The 18387-nt window shown below is 39.5% G+C and overlaps 1 protein-coding gene across 1 annotated transcript; it reads right to left on the reverse strand.

Annotated features, from left to right (window-relative positions):
* Window positions 1–389: 389 nt before the first annotated feature.
* LOC136434196 (adhesion G protein-coupled receptor L2-like) lies at window positions 390–18217 on the reverse strand. Its single transcript, XM_066426964.1, has 23 exons — window positions 17875–18217; window positions 16635–16766; window positions 15259–15464; window positions 14370–14787; window positions 13186–13257; window positions 12615–12719; window positions 12119–12216; window positions 11430–11621; window positions 11005–11073; window positions 10516–10627; window positions 10049–10368; window positions 9825–9874; window positions 9544–9664; window positions 9086–9177; window positions 8706–8808; window positions 8373–8526; window positions 7720–7816; window positions 7397–7463; window positions 7202–7296; window positions 6771–6900; window positions 3287–3328; window positions 2624–2737; window positions 390–1865 (listed from the first exon to the last, which is right to left on the reverse strand). The coding sequence occupies exons 2-23, from the start codon at window positions 16750–16752 to the stop codon at window positions 1725–1727; spliced, it is 2916 nt and encodes a 971-aa protein (XP_066283061.1). The 5' UTR covers window positions 16753–16766; window positions 17875–18217; the 3' UTR covers window positions 390–1724.
* Between the last annotated feature and the right edge of the window lie 170 nt (window positions 18218–18387).

The following is an 18387-nucleotide window of genomic DNA, read 5'->3' on the forward strand; positions in this document are numbered from 1 at the left end:
GCTGTTTAACACTTGACTGGTACATCACGTCAAGTGCAGTGTGTAGTTAGACATGCTCAGGAGCTGTTGTCTTTCAGCTATCATGAAAATGAAATTCATCACAGTATCTGATGGATGTATTGTCAACGTTGCATAGGGTTTCTCTTTGAATAAAAGTACACATGTTACATGGAAGGTTTATGATGGGGGATATACACTGTTATGTTGTATACTGACTACTCACTTCCCTTCAGTTGGTGCATACTGGAAACTGCGAACATTTGAGTGTTTGTGCCATACATAAACATTCTGCTCTGCATTGTTTTGAAATTTGATGAAAAACACGACCAGTCAACTGATTATTAGCGGAACAGGAATGTTTACAATAACGTTACCGTTAAAAGGCATCATCAATTTGTCATAGTGTTATATTTTACACACTTGATTATTGGATAACTTGCACTAAAATAATTTCTAAAAGACAAATACATAAACAGTATACGGCTAGTTAAAATGATTGCATACATGTAATTTTCCTTACATATGAACACATTGCCAGTGTTATTTAATCTTTGATAATGAAAGCTAGCCAGCTTATTAGTATGATTTTGCCTGACTTAGGTAGTCACTATCATTCTGCAAATGGTGTCTATAATCATTGAAAATTAATTTATAACCCATGCGAGCCCTTCAATTTTATTTAACTAGATATCTATCGCACCTTACATCTGTTAAGAAATATATGATCTATAGTGATAAACATTCAAATTATACATATAGGTATCTTATTCTATGTACATGTATCTTAAGTTGAAGAAGACATTGCAAAAGTCGCCAAACACTACTTACGCTATGTTAATGACATTTAATGTTTGAATTTCTACTACGCAGTGATCATATAGTTGCTATCTAGATGTCTTTTCTGTCTATGCTAGCTTGGCATCTCATTAAGAAATTGATGCAGAACTACATTGTTCATGTTGACAAACTATTGAATAACAAATACGCCAGGTACACCTTGTGTACACCGCAAATGTGATGCACATAAGTTGCAAATTTGATGCAAAACTATACATGGTAATATATTCAACAAGAATAAATAAGTAAACCAGACATATCATGTGTTGGGCAATATAACAAGTTAATACTGTTAAGTATAGATATCTGATTATGTGGTAACATGTATCATCTTTAAATCCTCAAGGAAGCTATTAAGTAATAATGCAGCCCAGAATCAACTCTTGGTCCTTTGCGTTACTAACTGCCCATTATTACTTAATCTTTGTACTAACGGTATCTTGCGAAACACAAACTGGTTACATGACGAGATACTGATACTCGTATAAAAACGTTACCCATATACAGAGGTCATCAATATATTCGCAAGAATACTTTATAATCATTATATTTGTCTGAAATACCAGATTATACAATTAACATACTTTTCCTGATATCAAATGTTGCCAGAGATTTTGAAGATACTCTCTCCAAATATATCGTTCAAAAATAGTCGTAAACTATACCGTATATTATTCTCTCATGTTTTTAATCTATAGCGATTGTCTATAGAAAAAGTATAAAAGGAGGAGTGTTCCAATCTCTGTAATTCTTTATTAAGACGGTTAGAGTCGAAACTGGTCGAATTCCGTCTCAGCGCTGTCATTATCCAAGAGCTACGAATGACTATCTATAGCTGGTCCTCTTTAGTAGTGAAGTGGTCCTCCAGGGCCGTTAACCATACGTTACTAGAGGCATGTCTCCTGGAATCTGTCGTCCATGGTGCTGTCTCCCAATGTCCCCTTCGTTTCCAAACTGTCTTTCGTGAACAGGTAGGTGCTTTTTGGACCGGATGAATCTTGTTGGGTAGCCTGTATGAACAAATAAGTCTACATTTGCTATGTTATATATTGTAGAGGGAATATATAATCTAATCTTTCTCTTATTCCTTGTAAATAAGATATAAAAGTCGACTAAAAGATATTGTGTATGCATGTTTGGGTGGTGGGTGGTATGGATGTAAATTCTCCATCGTTGGCTAGTTAAGATAAACGATGAGACCAAAAGTTAAGACCAAACTGCGATTTTCTACGTTTTTAAAACTTTACGTTCTATTTTATGGGCCTATCTTTTCTTCAACACATATTGAAATCTGCCAGTGGGTATTTTTTTAAATAGCTTTGTTAGCTTTGTGGAACACGATTTTATATTGTTAGTTCTAACTTCTTATCTTCACCGTCTCAAAATGTTGATATGGAAATTATCTTTGAAACGCTAGACGTCTTTGGATTTTGCACATAGACTTACAGACTTCTAAGCTTCATCTATTGATACTACTCAATGATCTATTCCATTCCATCGGTTTCCTGCGTACAACTGCTACATATCATCATGTGTTTTGCCTTTGTCAGAATACTTTTTTAACCGAAAAACCGACCATTGTATTGAGCTGAATCAAGCCAGATTTTGGCCAGAGGCCAATATTCTTCATACTGGAAGTATTGAAACATAATGTGCTTATCATGGCGGCCTGTTTTTTTTAGTGTGCATGTACTTACGTTGTTTGAGTGAGCCATCCTGCAAGAAATAAAGAAATAGATATATAGATAGATAGATAATGATACAATGTAAAGTAGAGATGAATTACCCCGTTTTGTTTGCGTGATTGTGTCACTGTTGATTGTGACGAGCCCCAGTCGTAACTCCTCTTCTGCATGCAGCACGTGCAGGGACCAAAGCGGCGCACCATTTCCTCCTGGACCTGATTGCATTAAGAACAAAAACAATGATTAAGTGGTTAGAAACAATATTTTACATTACATTTTCTAGGAGTTCTTGGGAGGGGGCGGTCTCCCCTTTAACCAGTAAACCCCTTCTTATGAAAGTTGCTATAATTTGTGAACAATTGAATATATATATATATATATATATATATATATATATATATATATATATATATATATATATATATATATATATATATATATATATATATATATATATATATATATATATATATATATATATATATATATATATATATATATATATATATATATATATATATATATATATATATATATATATATATATATATATATATATATATATATATGTGTCTATATGTATGAATAGATTAATATGTATAGAAATATGTGTAATTTTGAATACAGAAAAATTGTATATGTTGCACAACACGCAATTTCCAGTATCGTTATGATGTATTGAACAATTTACTCGTGCATAGTGGTGCTGCACAACACGGGAGAGCCACCTGGCTCATGTATTATAAACTGCAGCAATGGAGTACCTTTTCGTTTAGTACGCAATGAAACAGGAAGATGAACAAGCCCTGGAATAAAGAGAAAAAATATCAATGTACAGGAAAACGATAGGCTGTTTGTTGCTATTACTTTAAATTTTCAACATATCAACAAATAGTAAAATCGTGACAATTTTGAAACAGCACGTTGCACACGAGCTTAACACCATACAGCTAACTAGAGTTCCACGACCTCATACCTTCGCCAAATGATTTTAACCTTTTTGACTGACGTATCATGAGTGTTTTTCATCAATTATAAATCATACCAGTTGATCTTCTTTACCCAAAAAAGAAAAGTATGAGCTTAACAAAGAAGGTTATGCTAACAAAGTAACATTTATCATGAATTATGCAAATGAGGTCCTTATTGGCTTAATTTGATTCAACGATCTTCACATTCACATAACTTCCAAATGACACAAGTATGAAATTGCCAACATTAACCTGTATGGAATTATAGTAGTTTGTCATTTATCATGCAAATTTGGCCTACATTTGCATATTTTCTATGTATCAAAATCCTCAATAACAAATGTCACATATTTCAATAGTCATATCATGGAACACAGCGGGTTTTTAAAATTGTCTCATTAATTATGTAAATTAGAATCTGATTTGCATAATTATCGTCCAATCATACAAAGCATCACGTAAGATATCTACATACAAAAATCATTAACATCCATCAACTCCATTTAAGGTTCCGGGTCGGAGTTCAATTGTGACCGGGGGTTGGGTCATGACCCGGTAATCTGCCGGAAGTGCGTGGTCGTCACCCTGATTTCTGCCCGAGATTGCTTGGTGATGGTTTAAGCTGTGTATGAATATTTTGAATCTTCTGAAAAGCCCGTGAGTTGTAGTATTTTTGGGCGCGGTGCAGTTGGTTCGCTATCGAAGCCTTTTTTGTATTAGTCCGCGGGAACGGTGATGCGGTTTTCTCGCCTGATGACCCAAATAGCATCGTTTTTAATGCATTTTCACCGAATTTGCGTCATCGGAGATTGCGAAAAAGTTATCACATGACTTTCTTATTTTTTTCATTTTTCAGAGACACCATTTACTAAGCTTTCTCAGCATATATGCCGTGACCCCAGGAAAACTCGTTTTTTCCGAGCAGGTTCGATCAAAAAAGTGTAAAAAAATGATAATTTTCGGATGCCAAATTTACATTTTACTATGGTTTCTACCCAAAATAAAGGGAGAACGGACAATACCGATAAATACATCGGAAAACAGCAGAAAACCGCTTTTCGACCATGTGATTACATTTTCCGTCCTACTTTTCTCGGCGGAATTGTAGCCCGTCGACCTGAGGGTGTCGGCCTACATACGAAATGGAAAAAAAACTCCGGTCCGAGACCTTAAAAGGACGGCAGCGGCTACGTCGATGACGTCATAGATGACGTTATTTCGACGCATTCGAAAGCTTTTATCAAAATCTGTAAGTTTGTTTGAAAAAAACCCGAAGTTTGCCCTTTTTTCTCTTTTAAATTCGATACATCCATGGACAGGTGCTTGGCGCCCCCCTCCCCCATGTGCCCCCCCCCCCCCCCCCCAACCTCAAATACGGCCATCTTTAATCATTTCTGGCCGCCAAACCGTTTTTAAAAGGAATTCACTGACTACGTCATTTGATGGAAGCCCATGTCTCAACTTGAACTTCGGTATGATTTTCGCGATGCCCCGCCTTTATGATGACTTAAATTGGAGAATTAAGCTAAAATCTAAGTGCTTTAAGCCTTCTTAAGGCGAAACTTGGTTTTCTGACTTTTGGTTCATCGCTCCTTAACGTCGCGATCTTTTCTTCTTTTGATGGTGTGAAGTGACAGCCTACTAGGCGCGCTACACATCTCGGACGCACTTATTTAAACTGCCCGCTTCTAGCTCTGATGACATGCTCCAGGTTGCGCTTTGGACTGTGTCAGAATGCATTCTTTTACACATTTAGGGAGCATTGTGCTGCTTAAGGGGCCTTTACGGCGAAGTAGTGAAGAATTTGATGTCGGACGCGCTTGATTCGGAATGTGCGACCCGTGGTCTAACAGTCTATACCAAAATTTGACATATTCTTCGTTTCAGTTAAAAGCTACGAACTTAAAACGCGACCCCCTGCTGTTTTCCTCGAGAACCATGACGTCACTGCGTGACGTCACCGACGCCAACTCTTAAAGAGGCTTTTCTGCCAATATGCAGCACCGAAACGACGGAAAGTCCGCATAATGTCCAAGCCAAGGGCATGAGCAGGCTCTCCATCCCGTTTTACCTGTTTTTTGAAAAGCGATGTCCTGAAAAATGATGTTTTTATCAATTTCCCTACTGTAACGTTGTTAAGGCCTGCACGTTGGCAAGATAGCCTCAAAACACAGTGTTTTTCACATGACTTTAAACCCCTGCTGCGGGAAAAGTAATAGTCGCAGATACGCCAAATTTGGATATATGGTGGATATAACTTTTCTGAAAATTTTGAACAAATTTTAAGACAAAATATGTTTCTTAATTTGAGTTACAGTATTTTCTCATTAATTATGCAAATAAGGTCTTCATTTGCATAATTGATATCTATTAATATTTCTCTCTTCTTCAGTTACATATGTCACATGTTTGAGAGTCCTATCGTGGAATTTGGCGGATGTATAAACTTCCCTCATTACTTATGCAAATTAGATTCTGATTTGCATAATAAGTATTTAATCATGTACATCATCACTCAAGCTATCTACTTACCAAAAATCATAACCATCCATCAAGCCCTTCTTGAGTTATTCCCTTTCAAAGTCTGAACTAAAACCTGCTCCTGCCGAAACCTGCTCCTGCCGAAACCTATACCACTTACTCTCTGTCCAAATAGCTATCTACCACTCAAAAATCAGTTCCATACCTTGTCCAGAACACGAGATATCGAAACAGGAAGTTCAGCTGCAGTACCGTAACAAGCCGCTAGGGGACCCAAAATCTAAACACTTCCTAGTCTCATCAAGACCTAACCACCTACCAAATATCAAGACAATCCATCCAAGCCTTCTCGAGTTATGCTGGTCTTTACAAACAAACGCTACCCTCTGCATAACCTTCTCGGCGAAGGTAATAAGACTTAGAATTCATGTAACGTCAACTGTCATAATTCCTCTGGGCACCCGAGGACCGCCTCATTATCAAACGGTATTATCGAGGACTTATCAAGAACGCCTGGACATCTGAAGAGTGTTTACATACCTCGGGATTTACTGATGCTGCATCAATAGTAGATCTCCTTAAATTACTAACATAAAATTCAAACTCTACTACTGGATAAATGATCATAAATTACGAATATCATTTCAGGAAGTTTCGAGTGACATCCATCACTCTTCTTCAGCGTCACTAATCATCTCCTTAAATTGACCTTTATTTTATGTGGCGCGCGGTTTCATGATACAGCACTGTATCTGGTGGAATTATGATGTCACATAATGTCACAAAAATCACATACCTGGAAGGAGTTGATGACGGTGAAGATGTATGCAAACACCAAGGTCTCCTTCTCGATTACAGAGAGTACACCGAACACCCATGTCACTCCCATCACACACAACAAGGCCACGGACACACGGATCCAGAACCTGTGAATGGTAACAGTGCTGTCACTCGTTTCTAAACAGACCCAAGGGAAGTACAACTTAACAAGAGCTATCCAATACTCTACAATGATAATCATACCATGTCCAGAACATGCACATCAGGCTAGATATATAGAAAGCAACTAGCAGGCTCATAGTCAAACTTGTCTATTTTTTGGCCGATACCTACCCGGATATCAAATATCATACTTGAAGACCCATCCATAACTTCTGAGGCTACGCTGTGCACAAACCCGCAAGCAACGTTGAATTCATAACCTCCAAAAATATCATAATATCTTACTTGAGTTTGTCTCCCTGTTCCGATTTCTCTCCCTTTTTATTGGACTTCTGTGAGTAGATCACCTTCAAGGTCATGATCATGAATCCCAAATTTACCTGAAATAAGATTAAAAGTTGATTTGTCATTGTCATGCTTTTCTTATTTTTCAAGTTAAAAGGCAACAGAATAGAATGTGACATGTTTTCAATAACTTACCAAAATTATAAGCAGTGCCGGACCCACAAAACTCCAAATGAAATAGTTTTCAACAGACAACCAGCAGCTGAAAAAAATAAATAATATGCATATTAGGCTTCGGGACAGATAACTACTTTGGACCTTTCAATGTTCGGTAGGGTGCGCATTTTTCTTTTCTGAAACGCAGCTCTGTAACTAAAACCAGGCAAGACAATTTCACACATCTATAAATGAAAAAAAAGCTTTTTGAATAAAAAGCTTCCGTTAATGAAGTTAGATACCACCCTAACACATTTTACTAGTTGCAAGAGAAATCCCAACTACCGAAGGTGACGACTTACTATGTTTCTGTCCCATAACCGTTCAAGTCGACCGAGTGGACATTGCTGTAGATGTAATTAACTGCCACTGAGACACCCACCACTACTGCAGGCGTTACTGTAAGATAAAGTGTAAGCTGTAAGTGTTTAAAAAGGTCACAACATGAAAACATGAAATAACAGTCTGTCTCTTCAGTTAGTGTCATATAATGTTACATTACTACTCAGTGCTGCATTAAAGAAATGCAGAAAAATATTTTTCTGTTCACTCATGGAAACATGGATTATGTTGCGTCCTTCGTTGAGGCCGACTAATAAGTAAATGTCGATCGCTACTGTTGCCTGGAAACCGAGTTACAGATGAATCAATAATTCACGAATGTGTGGGCTATAGGGAGTTTTTATATCAATGAAGAAAGCCGGTGGTTACCGCCATGTTGGGTTTTATTCAATAGCTGAAGCTTATGCAGTTCTTTATTTGTTTTACGGTATTCTCTCTTGTTTGAGCCAGGCCAATTGACAGAGCATATTTGAAAGGCACAGGAAATTTCTGGATGTCTAAAACTACAATTATGCAAATATACAGCATGCGCCCGCCGCCATGTTGGTGTCCCTTTGACGTCACGCGAAAACTCTCTATTCTACTTGTATCACGATAAGGAGTTTTAGGGTACCGTAGCCGATAAGGTAATAGTAGATCAGCCTCTTCTTCTTCAAGTTGAAGACTTTCACCAGTAAGACGTACAGCTCCACTCCTTCCACACACATCCAGGTGAAGACGGCCAGGAACAGGTAGTGAAGGGTTATCGCAATGACGTCACACACAATCTGTTAATTTTTACAAGAGAAGAGAAAATCTGTTATTTCACGTAATCTGTTGTGCAACTTTCCTTTTTCAAAAACTGTAAACGGCAATGGTGTAATTCTAACATATGATATACATATATAAGGGAAAGACAATGGCATATGAAGCACTACATCAAAGAAACAGAATACTATATTCCTACCGCATTCTGTGTTTTTTCGACGGCAACCAGAAAGACCAATTCAGCAGCCAGCAGACAGAAACACAGGTTTGCATGGATGATGGTTCGTGGACAGCGGACTCGTCTAGAACAAGATGAATGGTACATAAGAACTACTACAATGCCATTGTTACAGACTGCTGCCTACAATTTTCAAATTAGATGAAAAGTAAGATATAACAGGTATTCATGTTATAAGTTTGCAATAGATCATATTTGTGAAAAACTAGTCTCCAAGCAAATCATTCGGTGCCAAAACCGTATCCAACTGGCAAAAGGAGTTTTATTCGTATTTGTTGGATACTGTCTTTGCCCCCGAAAGATCTGCTTGAAAATTAGTGCAAAACAACTGTAGCCCTGACCTGAATCCCAGGAATACACAGATGCACAAGACCAGACACACGATGGAGATGATGCAGCCGACATAGGTGATGACATGCAAAGCACGGGCGTCCTGAAATGGTCAAGTGCACGATGAGTTCGTGTGTTATATTTGCTGTAAAACTACGTGATTATCATGGAATTTGAATAAAACGATGAATTTGGATGGCTTTTGTTATTCTTTCTCCTTCTTTTTCGCTATCAAACATGTCGATTAAGCCATAACGAAGGAAGGTAAGTTATGACTCTAAGTGATCTAATATCAAGGCAGGCAGTATAACATGCATGTATGGTACATTTGATGAATTTGACTAAAGTACTTTAAAATTGAATTATCGAAAAGCAATAGGCGATTCAAACGTTATCTATCCATCATTGCTGTTAATGAAATAGACAATACAAAGTTATTTAAATTTACAGTTTGTTTCCCTTCACGTACCTGTAGTTCTGTGACGGCCATGAGGATAGCGAAGTTGGTGAGATGTGTACACTCACACGTTGTATGAGTCAGGTTACTTTTGTCTAAGTTCTTTGTACAACCTTCGTTGGACCAAAACCCGCTGATACAAAAAAAAGCAAAACAATTTTGTAAATAATATGAACATTCTATAATGTTATAGAACAAGTTAAAGGAAACTTTGAGGAAATACAATCAACAGTGCACTGCTGGCTTCAACTGGTGTAGCAAATCTTCACAAATGCCTAATTCAAGTTACTCACCCAAGAGAGAAATTCCAGAAAGAACAAAAGGCCGTTGATAAGTTAATTGTCTGTAAAAGAAAGACAGTGAAATGGTATAAGATGAAATAACAACGTTACGCAATTACAAGAATCATTCTCACTTTTGTCCCAGATGCATATCGATGCTTCGAGTAATTGATGTTCATTCTTGCTAAATGTACATGTAAATGTACATGTAAATGTGCATGTAAATGTGCATGTACCTTGTCATCACTGGAATGTTCCAACAGGATGGTAACGACGCCACCAAGCTCAGTCGGTGAGTTGTCGTTTACGACCGTTGCCGAAATGACCCGAGAGTTGACGATCTTCTCTACGTCGTTGCTGCCGGCGTGGGTAGTGTTCGTTGCCTTGGGTTTGAGATAGCCGCCCAAGGTGGGACCGTAGAGTGCAGCGACCACTTGGTGATCTGTTTTCGGAAGCGTTATTTTGTCTTGAACGTCTCTCCAGACAGGCGACTCACTCATCGTCAGGTCGGGAAATGTTGTGGCCTCCTCTTTGGATCCAGAACGTACGTCCATCACTGATTGTGACGAAAACAAACCAATGAGAAAAGGGATTATAACTTGGGAGTTTTTAAACGTATCTCCAGAATCTAATGTATGCTTAATCTACTTGTTGTGCATTTGAAATTGAAGGAGAAGAAATCGCAAACTTTGGGACGACTTACCAACGTTATCCTCGAGAATAGAGATCGTGTCGTTTGGGGCCGACGTGGCCAGGAGCACACCTGTCTTTTCCAGACTGTCCATGACGCCGGAAGCAATGCCAGATTGGCTTTCCTGAAACCATTACTTAAACTGTGAAATCAAGATAAAGCACTGACATCATATTTAGAGAAGCAAGTTTTTTAAAGTGTACAATGTGCTTAGTCTATCTAATCATGAATAAGTGAGCTTGCATCTGTCTCCCTCTCTCTGTCTCTCCCTCTCTCTCTACATATACATATCTTCGTCTTAGCTGTCTTTCGTAAGTTACGACGGGTTGGTGTTTCTAATTAAGCCTGTGCTCTCTCTCATGTAGTGACATATGATGTTTTACTGCAGACACGACGGCTAAATGTTTTACTGGTCACCAGCTCGTGATGTTGCATATGATATCGTAAACTAGCAGTTGAAAAAAAAAGACAGTTCGGACGACAGTTGTTAAAAACACGTACCGTTGGAATGTCGCCCCAGGCGTTACCTCTTTTGCTGCTAAGGATGGTGCTGACGCAAGTCGTCATCGTCTGCAAAATAAACAAAAACAATGGAATAATCATACCAGTACAACATAAGATCGATAGATTATCATATATCCAAGCTGAGTGGACTTATCACAAGCCACCATTTCCATTTATGATACGGCCACATGGTCATATAATAATGGGTTAATGAAGAAGAAAACCGTGCATTAAAGATTAGTCAATACTACACACATAGGAATAACGGAATGTCAACTTTTAACCAATGTCAGTGTCAGTTGTAGTTGGATGTTTAAAAATGACGTTAATGACCCGCATTCCCCTCGCTGTCATAAACGTAATGTTTCGCACAGTGTTTAAATCCCCCAAACTTCTTCTGTAACTCAATAACGTCTGCTAACCTTGGTGAAGTTGGTGACAATGCCTTTCTTCTCCTCCTGCGAAACGTTGTTAAGTTGCTCTTGTTGTATTGCCACCAAGTCACCAAGCAGGTCGATGCTTTTTATCACGTCACCACCGTAAATTTCATCTTCGTTGGCCAGGTTGCCTTTCACAAGGGAAAGGACATCCCCCGCCGGGCCTCCCTGTTCCACCTGCAAAATCAATGAGAAGTAATTTAAATGGGCCTGATTTTTGTTTGGGGTGAAATATCCTTCCATAACGTATAGAGAAAATTACGTTTGTCTTTTGAATGCATTCGTGTATAACACAGCCTGCGTAATGTAATAGTTACCTTCGCCAAGAAGGTTATGTTTTGGGTAGCGTTTGTATGTGTGTAGAAGACCAGCATAACTCAAAAAAGCTTGGATGGATTGTTTTGATATTTGGTATGTGGGTAGGCCTTGTTGAGACCTGGAAATGATTACATTTTGGACCCCCTAGCGACTTCTTTATTGTTCTTGTGTTTTTTTCGGGTAACGTTACAAAGCTCAAAGAAACATTTCTATGAAGTATGCCTCCATGAAGAAATGGAGGCATACTTCATAGAAATGTTGAAATAGAAATGGAGACATACTACTCGTGGATGATTCAAACATTGCAGACAGTCAAAGGATATTTCAAGTCTTTTTGAAAGGATGAATAGACTTACAAGTCTCAACAGTTCGCCAACCCAAGGTGACGTACAGTCACTCAGGTCGGGCTCCCCCTCCCACGTACCGCCTGTACCACACTTCCGTCGAGCCGTGCCTAGTGGAAGAGAAGAATGTAAATGCGTTTCGTGACTGACAGTAAGGAATGAATTAAGGGTACGAACTGATTTTCCACTGTCGATCATGTTAAAAAATTATATACAAAACAAAAGCTTCTGAAACTATTGTTAGACTCGTTTCTGCAACTGTGGACTCACGGCCCGTTGACAAGTGAGAGAGGAGATGAAAGTTGTTGCACACAATTAAAACATCATGCTTTTCGTAATATTTGTGTTTTTACGATATTAGAAAGCGTTTTTGATTTGCTATAGTCATTTTCATAAAGTCAAACAAAAGCAATAGCTTGATGCTGACAAATATGTGCCTGCTTATTTGTAAATGTAGGGAAAAATTCAACAAGGGACCTGTAAAAATAGAAACAGTACTGTAGCTTACCGACAGTGCCATTAGGACAGTTCTGTGTGACCATCATTCCTGGTACCGTTTTAGGCCAGGTGAGGTTTCTCCGAACTTGTACTGGACAGTCTGGAACTGACTTGTCTGAAACAATAAAAAAAAATTCGAGTCAAACATGCATTACAATGACAGTTGGTCATGACCGACACCACTCTTTAACCTTTACTGTTAACCTGTCTGTGACTTGATTGTATCCTCACTCAGATATGTCATCTCTAAGCCTCTGCTTGGAGACAAAATCATTATGCTTTCTAGTTCTCCGTTGCTGTTGACAGCCTCACGAACTTAGAAGCACATAACGATTTTGCCTCCCAACATCTGCTTGGAGATAAGCAGGAATTTCTTACAACGCTAGCAAACGGGAAGAAAGCAATGCAAAGTACGGCAAACGGAAAGAGCTGAGTTTTAATTAATTACCATTGATTGATGATAGCCTTTTGTCTGAAAGGGAAGACAAGTAACCATTAACAAACATCAACAAGTAATAACCCATATGAGTAATCAAAATGCCAATATCACAACTTTTGTGGAAAGGTACGGATTGACAAACCTGTGATCCTGGGAGGAGGAGCAGATGAAGAGATAAGCGGCTTCGGAGTTGATTCATGGGTGCTCCATTGATCTGTAGGATGTTCAGAGAATACATTAGAGTTATCTGTTAAACAGATTTCACAATGTAAGGAACTTGGCAATAGATGGGTAGAAAACAACATTAGGTCACCTGGTACACTTTTTTTAGATTCAATATTTTAGATAACTTCGATTGATATTAGTAGATAATCTAACAGTCTGCAGTCAGATAGCTAGTGTCCAGGTGTAAAGTGACGTAACGTTTAATAGCTTAGGAAGCTTATAAAGGTACATTCGTTTCGTGAAGGTTGCAGGACACAATATACCCTCCGTAGGAAACGTGATCAGAACAATCTTGGAAAGGGTCCAATGGGAATTTTTTCACGTTTTTAGCAGAAATGTTTATTATGCGGTCATTTATACATTTCATAGCTGAGAAGATGACTTTGATACACAAAGCTGCGAGGATGACGAGAAAGTTTGTTTTTTCTTACTCGGTGCAGCAGATAAAGGATTAGCTGTACTGTCCGCCACACTTTGTTCGTTTCTCAGTAGTGCGTGATAAGATCAGTTGTCCGCAACCATCCGTAAAATGTATGCGTAGCGTTACGCATGTCAGTTATGTCAAGACAACAGATAAAAAGTATGATAAGGAACATCAACAACTTGTGACGGCAGTGTTGCTAGAGACAAAGTGCATGTTTAGTTTTATATTGTCGTTACTATAATAACAGTAATCTGCATCATAACAAACATATCTATACACTGACTGATACGCATGATATAGAATTCCAGGGGTATGAGCCACAAGACAACAGGGGACCGTGATTAAACTATTTGGATATTCAGATATTTTGTAACCTACCCCATAGGAAACAACATATATATCCTGCATGGATGGTGTTTGATGACGTTACAAATATCTCTATAAATTGTATTTTGATGACGATCCCCGGTGTTTTTTTCTATCGCGCTATGTGTGGGTCTGCTACGTGAATGTCCCTTTCATACGGTGCAAACGTTTCAATCGGTCAATCGGTGTCTTGTTCGCGAATCCAAGGTTATTTATACTAGAACTTTGTTTTATTAATGCACTTGTGTGATTATATTCATACGTTCACTTCTAGTGCAGCGGAGTAGACTTTATCATCATGGAGTGCTTACCGCAATGGTCATATTGGGCGAAGCTGGCATCTCCGAACACGTGAACCTCGGTGTTGGTCCAGTTGATGACGTTGCCTTGATGACTGCAGAACGTGGTCCAGTTTGTCCCGATCTCTGTTGGAGACAACACGCTGTCCCACAGGTTTACTCTCGACATTTCGCCACTGAAAGCCTGTTTACGGTCGAATCCACCTCCGAGACTGTCTTGATCTTGTCCAAGGATCCACGTTCCTCGTGTAGATACTTTTTCGCCCGTGCTAAGCCCCGAGTTTGATATATTGAGTACACCGTCAACGTATATTCCCCATGCTCCGTCCGTGTTTTGCCATGTTGTACAGATCGCATGCCACCTGCCGTCCAAAACTGGAAGACTGAATGTACTCTTGCCACTGGGACTTTTTCCGTCTGCTACGAGTATCTGCAAGAAGAAGACCGTACGACACATCATTCCACCTGATATCTTTCAGCAACAAAATGAAACCAAACACTATCAATGTCCCCAATTCTCATGACTTAGAGGTATGAACTTTTCAGGTGGTAAAGCTTCTTTAGTCCTGACCTGTGGAAGGGTAGTTTTAAACAATCACTGGTCAGCCTTTAGAACGCTTGATGGCGAATCAGTAGCATCACTATTCTGTTAGTGTATGCATAAGTGCCAGCATGGACCAATTATTGTTATACTGAGAATGATCTGTCTGGTGTTGGATGCAGTGATAACTGGTTTCCATGTGACAGAGAATCTTGAGCTCCTATCAGACAGGTCTTCATAATGATAAAAAAATCCCGAGCTCCTAATGGTACTACGGCCACAAGCTCTCGGGAAGGGGGAGGGGGCAATCAGCTCCAGAAAGCGAGAGATTGTGACAGGCTACAACAAAACCTAACCTACCTTGTAACCCTTTTCAATCCATCCTTCGATGAATATGTCGTTGGTGGATTGGCTGGTCGCATAGCTGACCAAAGAGCCGGCAGTGTCGTTTGTGCGCATGTGCACACAGAGAGTAAAACTGCTCAAATCCTCATGTAGGCTGGTCATCAGCTGGGCGTAGTTACTGGTGCTTCGCGGATAGGGAAAGATGACCTTCTTTGAATGACCTTGAGAAATATCAGAAAAAGCTAGAAGAGTCATTCATCATACCAATTCTACTCCGCTCCAACTAAGTCCAGTGGTGCAATGACACTTCTAACAACCCTCTCACTGGTCAGGTCCCTTCAGTGCAGAAGTTTTCAGGAGAATTGGGAACGTCCTAATCCTAGCCTGTCAATTTATGCATGTGTGTTCACATGGACAAAGTATTGCCAGAGTGAGAACTGTCTGTTCACAGTGTGCGAAGTTGTGATGACTGGTTCCCATGGTGACAAAATCTTAGCTTCTTTGTTCCCTGGTATTCAAAGTGATAAAGTATCTTGAGCTCCTCTTGGTACTTTTAATTTATTGAATAAGAAAACCTCCTGGCTTAGAGGTGAGCGACCACAAACTCTCTCAATCAGCCATTGACAGCAAGATATTGTGTTACACAGGCTACATGACAGATGGCATAAACCAGTAGTATTCAGACGTTGTCCCTTCAAATGAACCGAAGGCACGAACCCCTTTCAACTTCCACTTGTGAATCGATGAATTGAGGTCATTACTCCACAACAAGCGATATAAATTGTTAAGTGCTTTATGAAGACCTTGGCGTTTTCAAGATAGGTGATGAAACGGTACCACCATGGATTTGACAGAAAGTCAATAAACATAGAATTGATGTCAAAAACACAATCGCAATGCATGTCTTCACAGCCACACTGTAAAAGATTTATGTATCCTGGCGGTATAAAAGACAACTCATGCAGATGGCACTGAAGAAAGGTAGTTGAACTGGTTGCACAATTTGTTTCATGCGACATGATATATACTCAATAGGCAAATGTTGTTTTTTTCATTAAAATACTTGCCTACTCGTTTGATGGTAATACTATTACTCTACAATAGTCACCGACATGCAGTGGCTATCACATACATGAAATTTTACACGTGCACACACATTTGGCACGTTATGTCAAAAGAGGCCAGGATTTCACACCTGTTGATACTTTGAGGATTATGTTGAATGTCTTAAGCTTACTGATTGATTGCTCTTAAGTTGATGAGACAATTAGCAGATTGACCCGAATGCCACAGAGGGACATGGCTATTGTAAAGGACCCAAAGGAAGAATCAAGACGCGTGTTAAACACTTAGGCTAATACTATGAATTTACAAACTTGGAGTTAACTTACCATAACCTGATGTACCCGGTGTTGTTGTTATCTGTCCATCCACCCCGTAAAGAACACCTGGGTCACGCATCGCATGGAGTAGAAACAAGATGGCCACCAACTTGTTGCCAGTCGACATGCTTTTGTTTACGCCTGCGGTTAAAACATAAACTTTTCCTCAACTTCGAGCTATCACAAACAAACCGATAACCTGTGTTACCAAGCCTAGTGAAGAGTCAATCTTACAGGACTTTTCTTCACAAGTGACGAAGGTTTTTTTGTTATTTGAGTATGACCTTTGATGCACTGTTATTACGGTTATTCCATGCGGCAAAAATTGGCGATGACTCAAATTGTACAAAAGCAGAAGCGTGAAACAAGATACCCAGGGGAATACATTCAATAGGGGTTAAATGCATTGGATATCTGTTCACTGTCCCGATATATGGGCCTTTACAAACCTGTAATCATCTACAGCTAATTGCAACGTGGTAGTGAGGCATACAATTAATACTGTTTAAGATAAAGGAATAACACTGGAGGGAAAATACCATCGACAATCCCTATTCAATCAGCAATTTTAGTGGTGGGGAGGGGTGTCATTTCCTCTATATGGAGGTATTTGTGGCTTGAAAAAGCTACAACCCCATGGCAAAGAACGATGACAATTGAAAGTTTACGATTCTTCCGATCTAAACTTACTACTTTCACATTGCCTGAAATAGTTCCCTTCTAGCAGATGTGTTTATCAATGTTCATGTTTAACCAGCAATAGTGTACACTGTGTTACTTTAACCATGCCCAACACATAGTCGGGTAGAATTCACCCTTGACAGTGTAGCAGAACAACACACAGCTAGGTGGCCGTCAAGCAGCGGAATTTGGGGATTACATGTGGTGATGGTAGACTCTTAAACGAGCGCAGCGACTCAAAACAGGATACCGCACCTTTAGAAAACCACATCATGTCAATACTCTGATAGAATCATGGCCATGTAGGGCAGAATCACGAACAATGATATTCTCATACCATATGACTCTCTTGATGACCCTGTCCTGAAAAGTGGTGTAAAACTATGAACAGAAAGGTTAATGTGTGAACACAAAACTTGCCGTACCTGTTTAGTATGCGTGTCAGAGCTTCAGAGGGGAACGCTTCCTGGTAGTTTGACGTCCTAAACGAGCCTTGTGAAGTTACCGCTCAAAATGGGAATGTGATTACAGCAGACGTTGGTACGTTGATACGTCCATGCGCACTCACCAAATAACCCTTGTAGTCTACGCCCAGACGACTGTATAATGTCGAGCGGATGACACCACCGCCCACTGCTTGCCCTGTTGACTCATTGTGGCACGAGGAAACGGCTGGGGGCGTTCTCTCGCTTACGGGCTCGGCTCAACGAAGCAGAAGAAAATCAACAAGACAGGGGTGACGAAACCGTGTCCGTTTGGATCGTCGTCAAATAAACATTCGCAGTTTCCAAGGAGTCGATACTTTGACATTTAGGTCTGTTTTGCTCATCTTGGCCGTGAAATAGTTTTGTGGCAGTCATAGCAAGCTAACGGAAGGATCAGTACACTACATTGTGGGGGAGGGGGGGGGGTCACTCGAGGTGACGGACAATGAAATAAGGAAGTGTTTACATGTGAGCTGGAACCTCATCTGTGGCAATGAATAACATCATAATCAAATTCAAACTGTTTCCAACACACACACAAAGAAGAAAATGAAGTTGGTTGTTTGCCCCTACATTTCTACGTAGGCTAAACTTAG

This window comes from Branchiostoma lanceolatum, chromosome 4, assembly GCF_035083965.1.
Source record: "Branchiostoma lanceolatum isolate klBraLanc5 chromosome 4, klBraLanc5.hap2, whole genome shotgun sequence".
In the NCBI taxonomy this organism is placed as follows: Eukaryota; Metazoa; Chordata; class Leptocardii; order Amphioxiformes; family Branchiostomatidae; genus Branchiostoma; species Branchiostoma lanceolatum.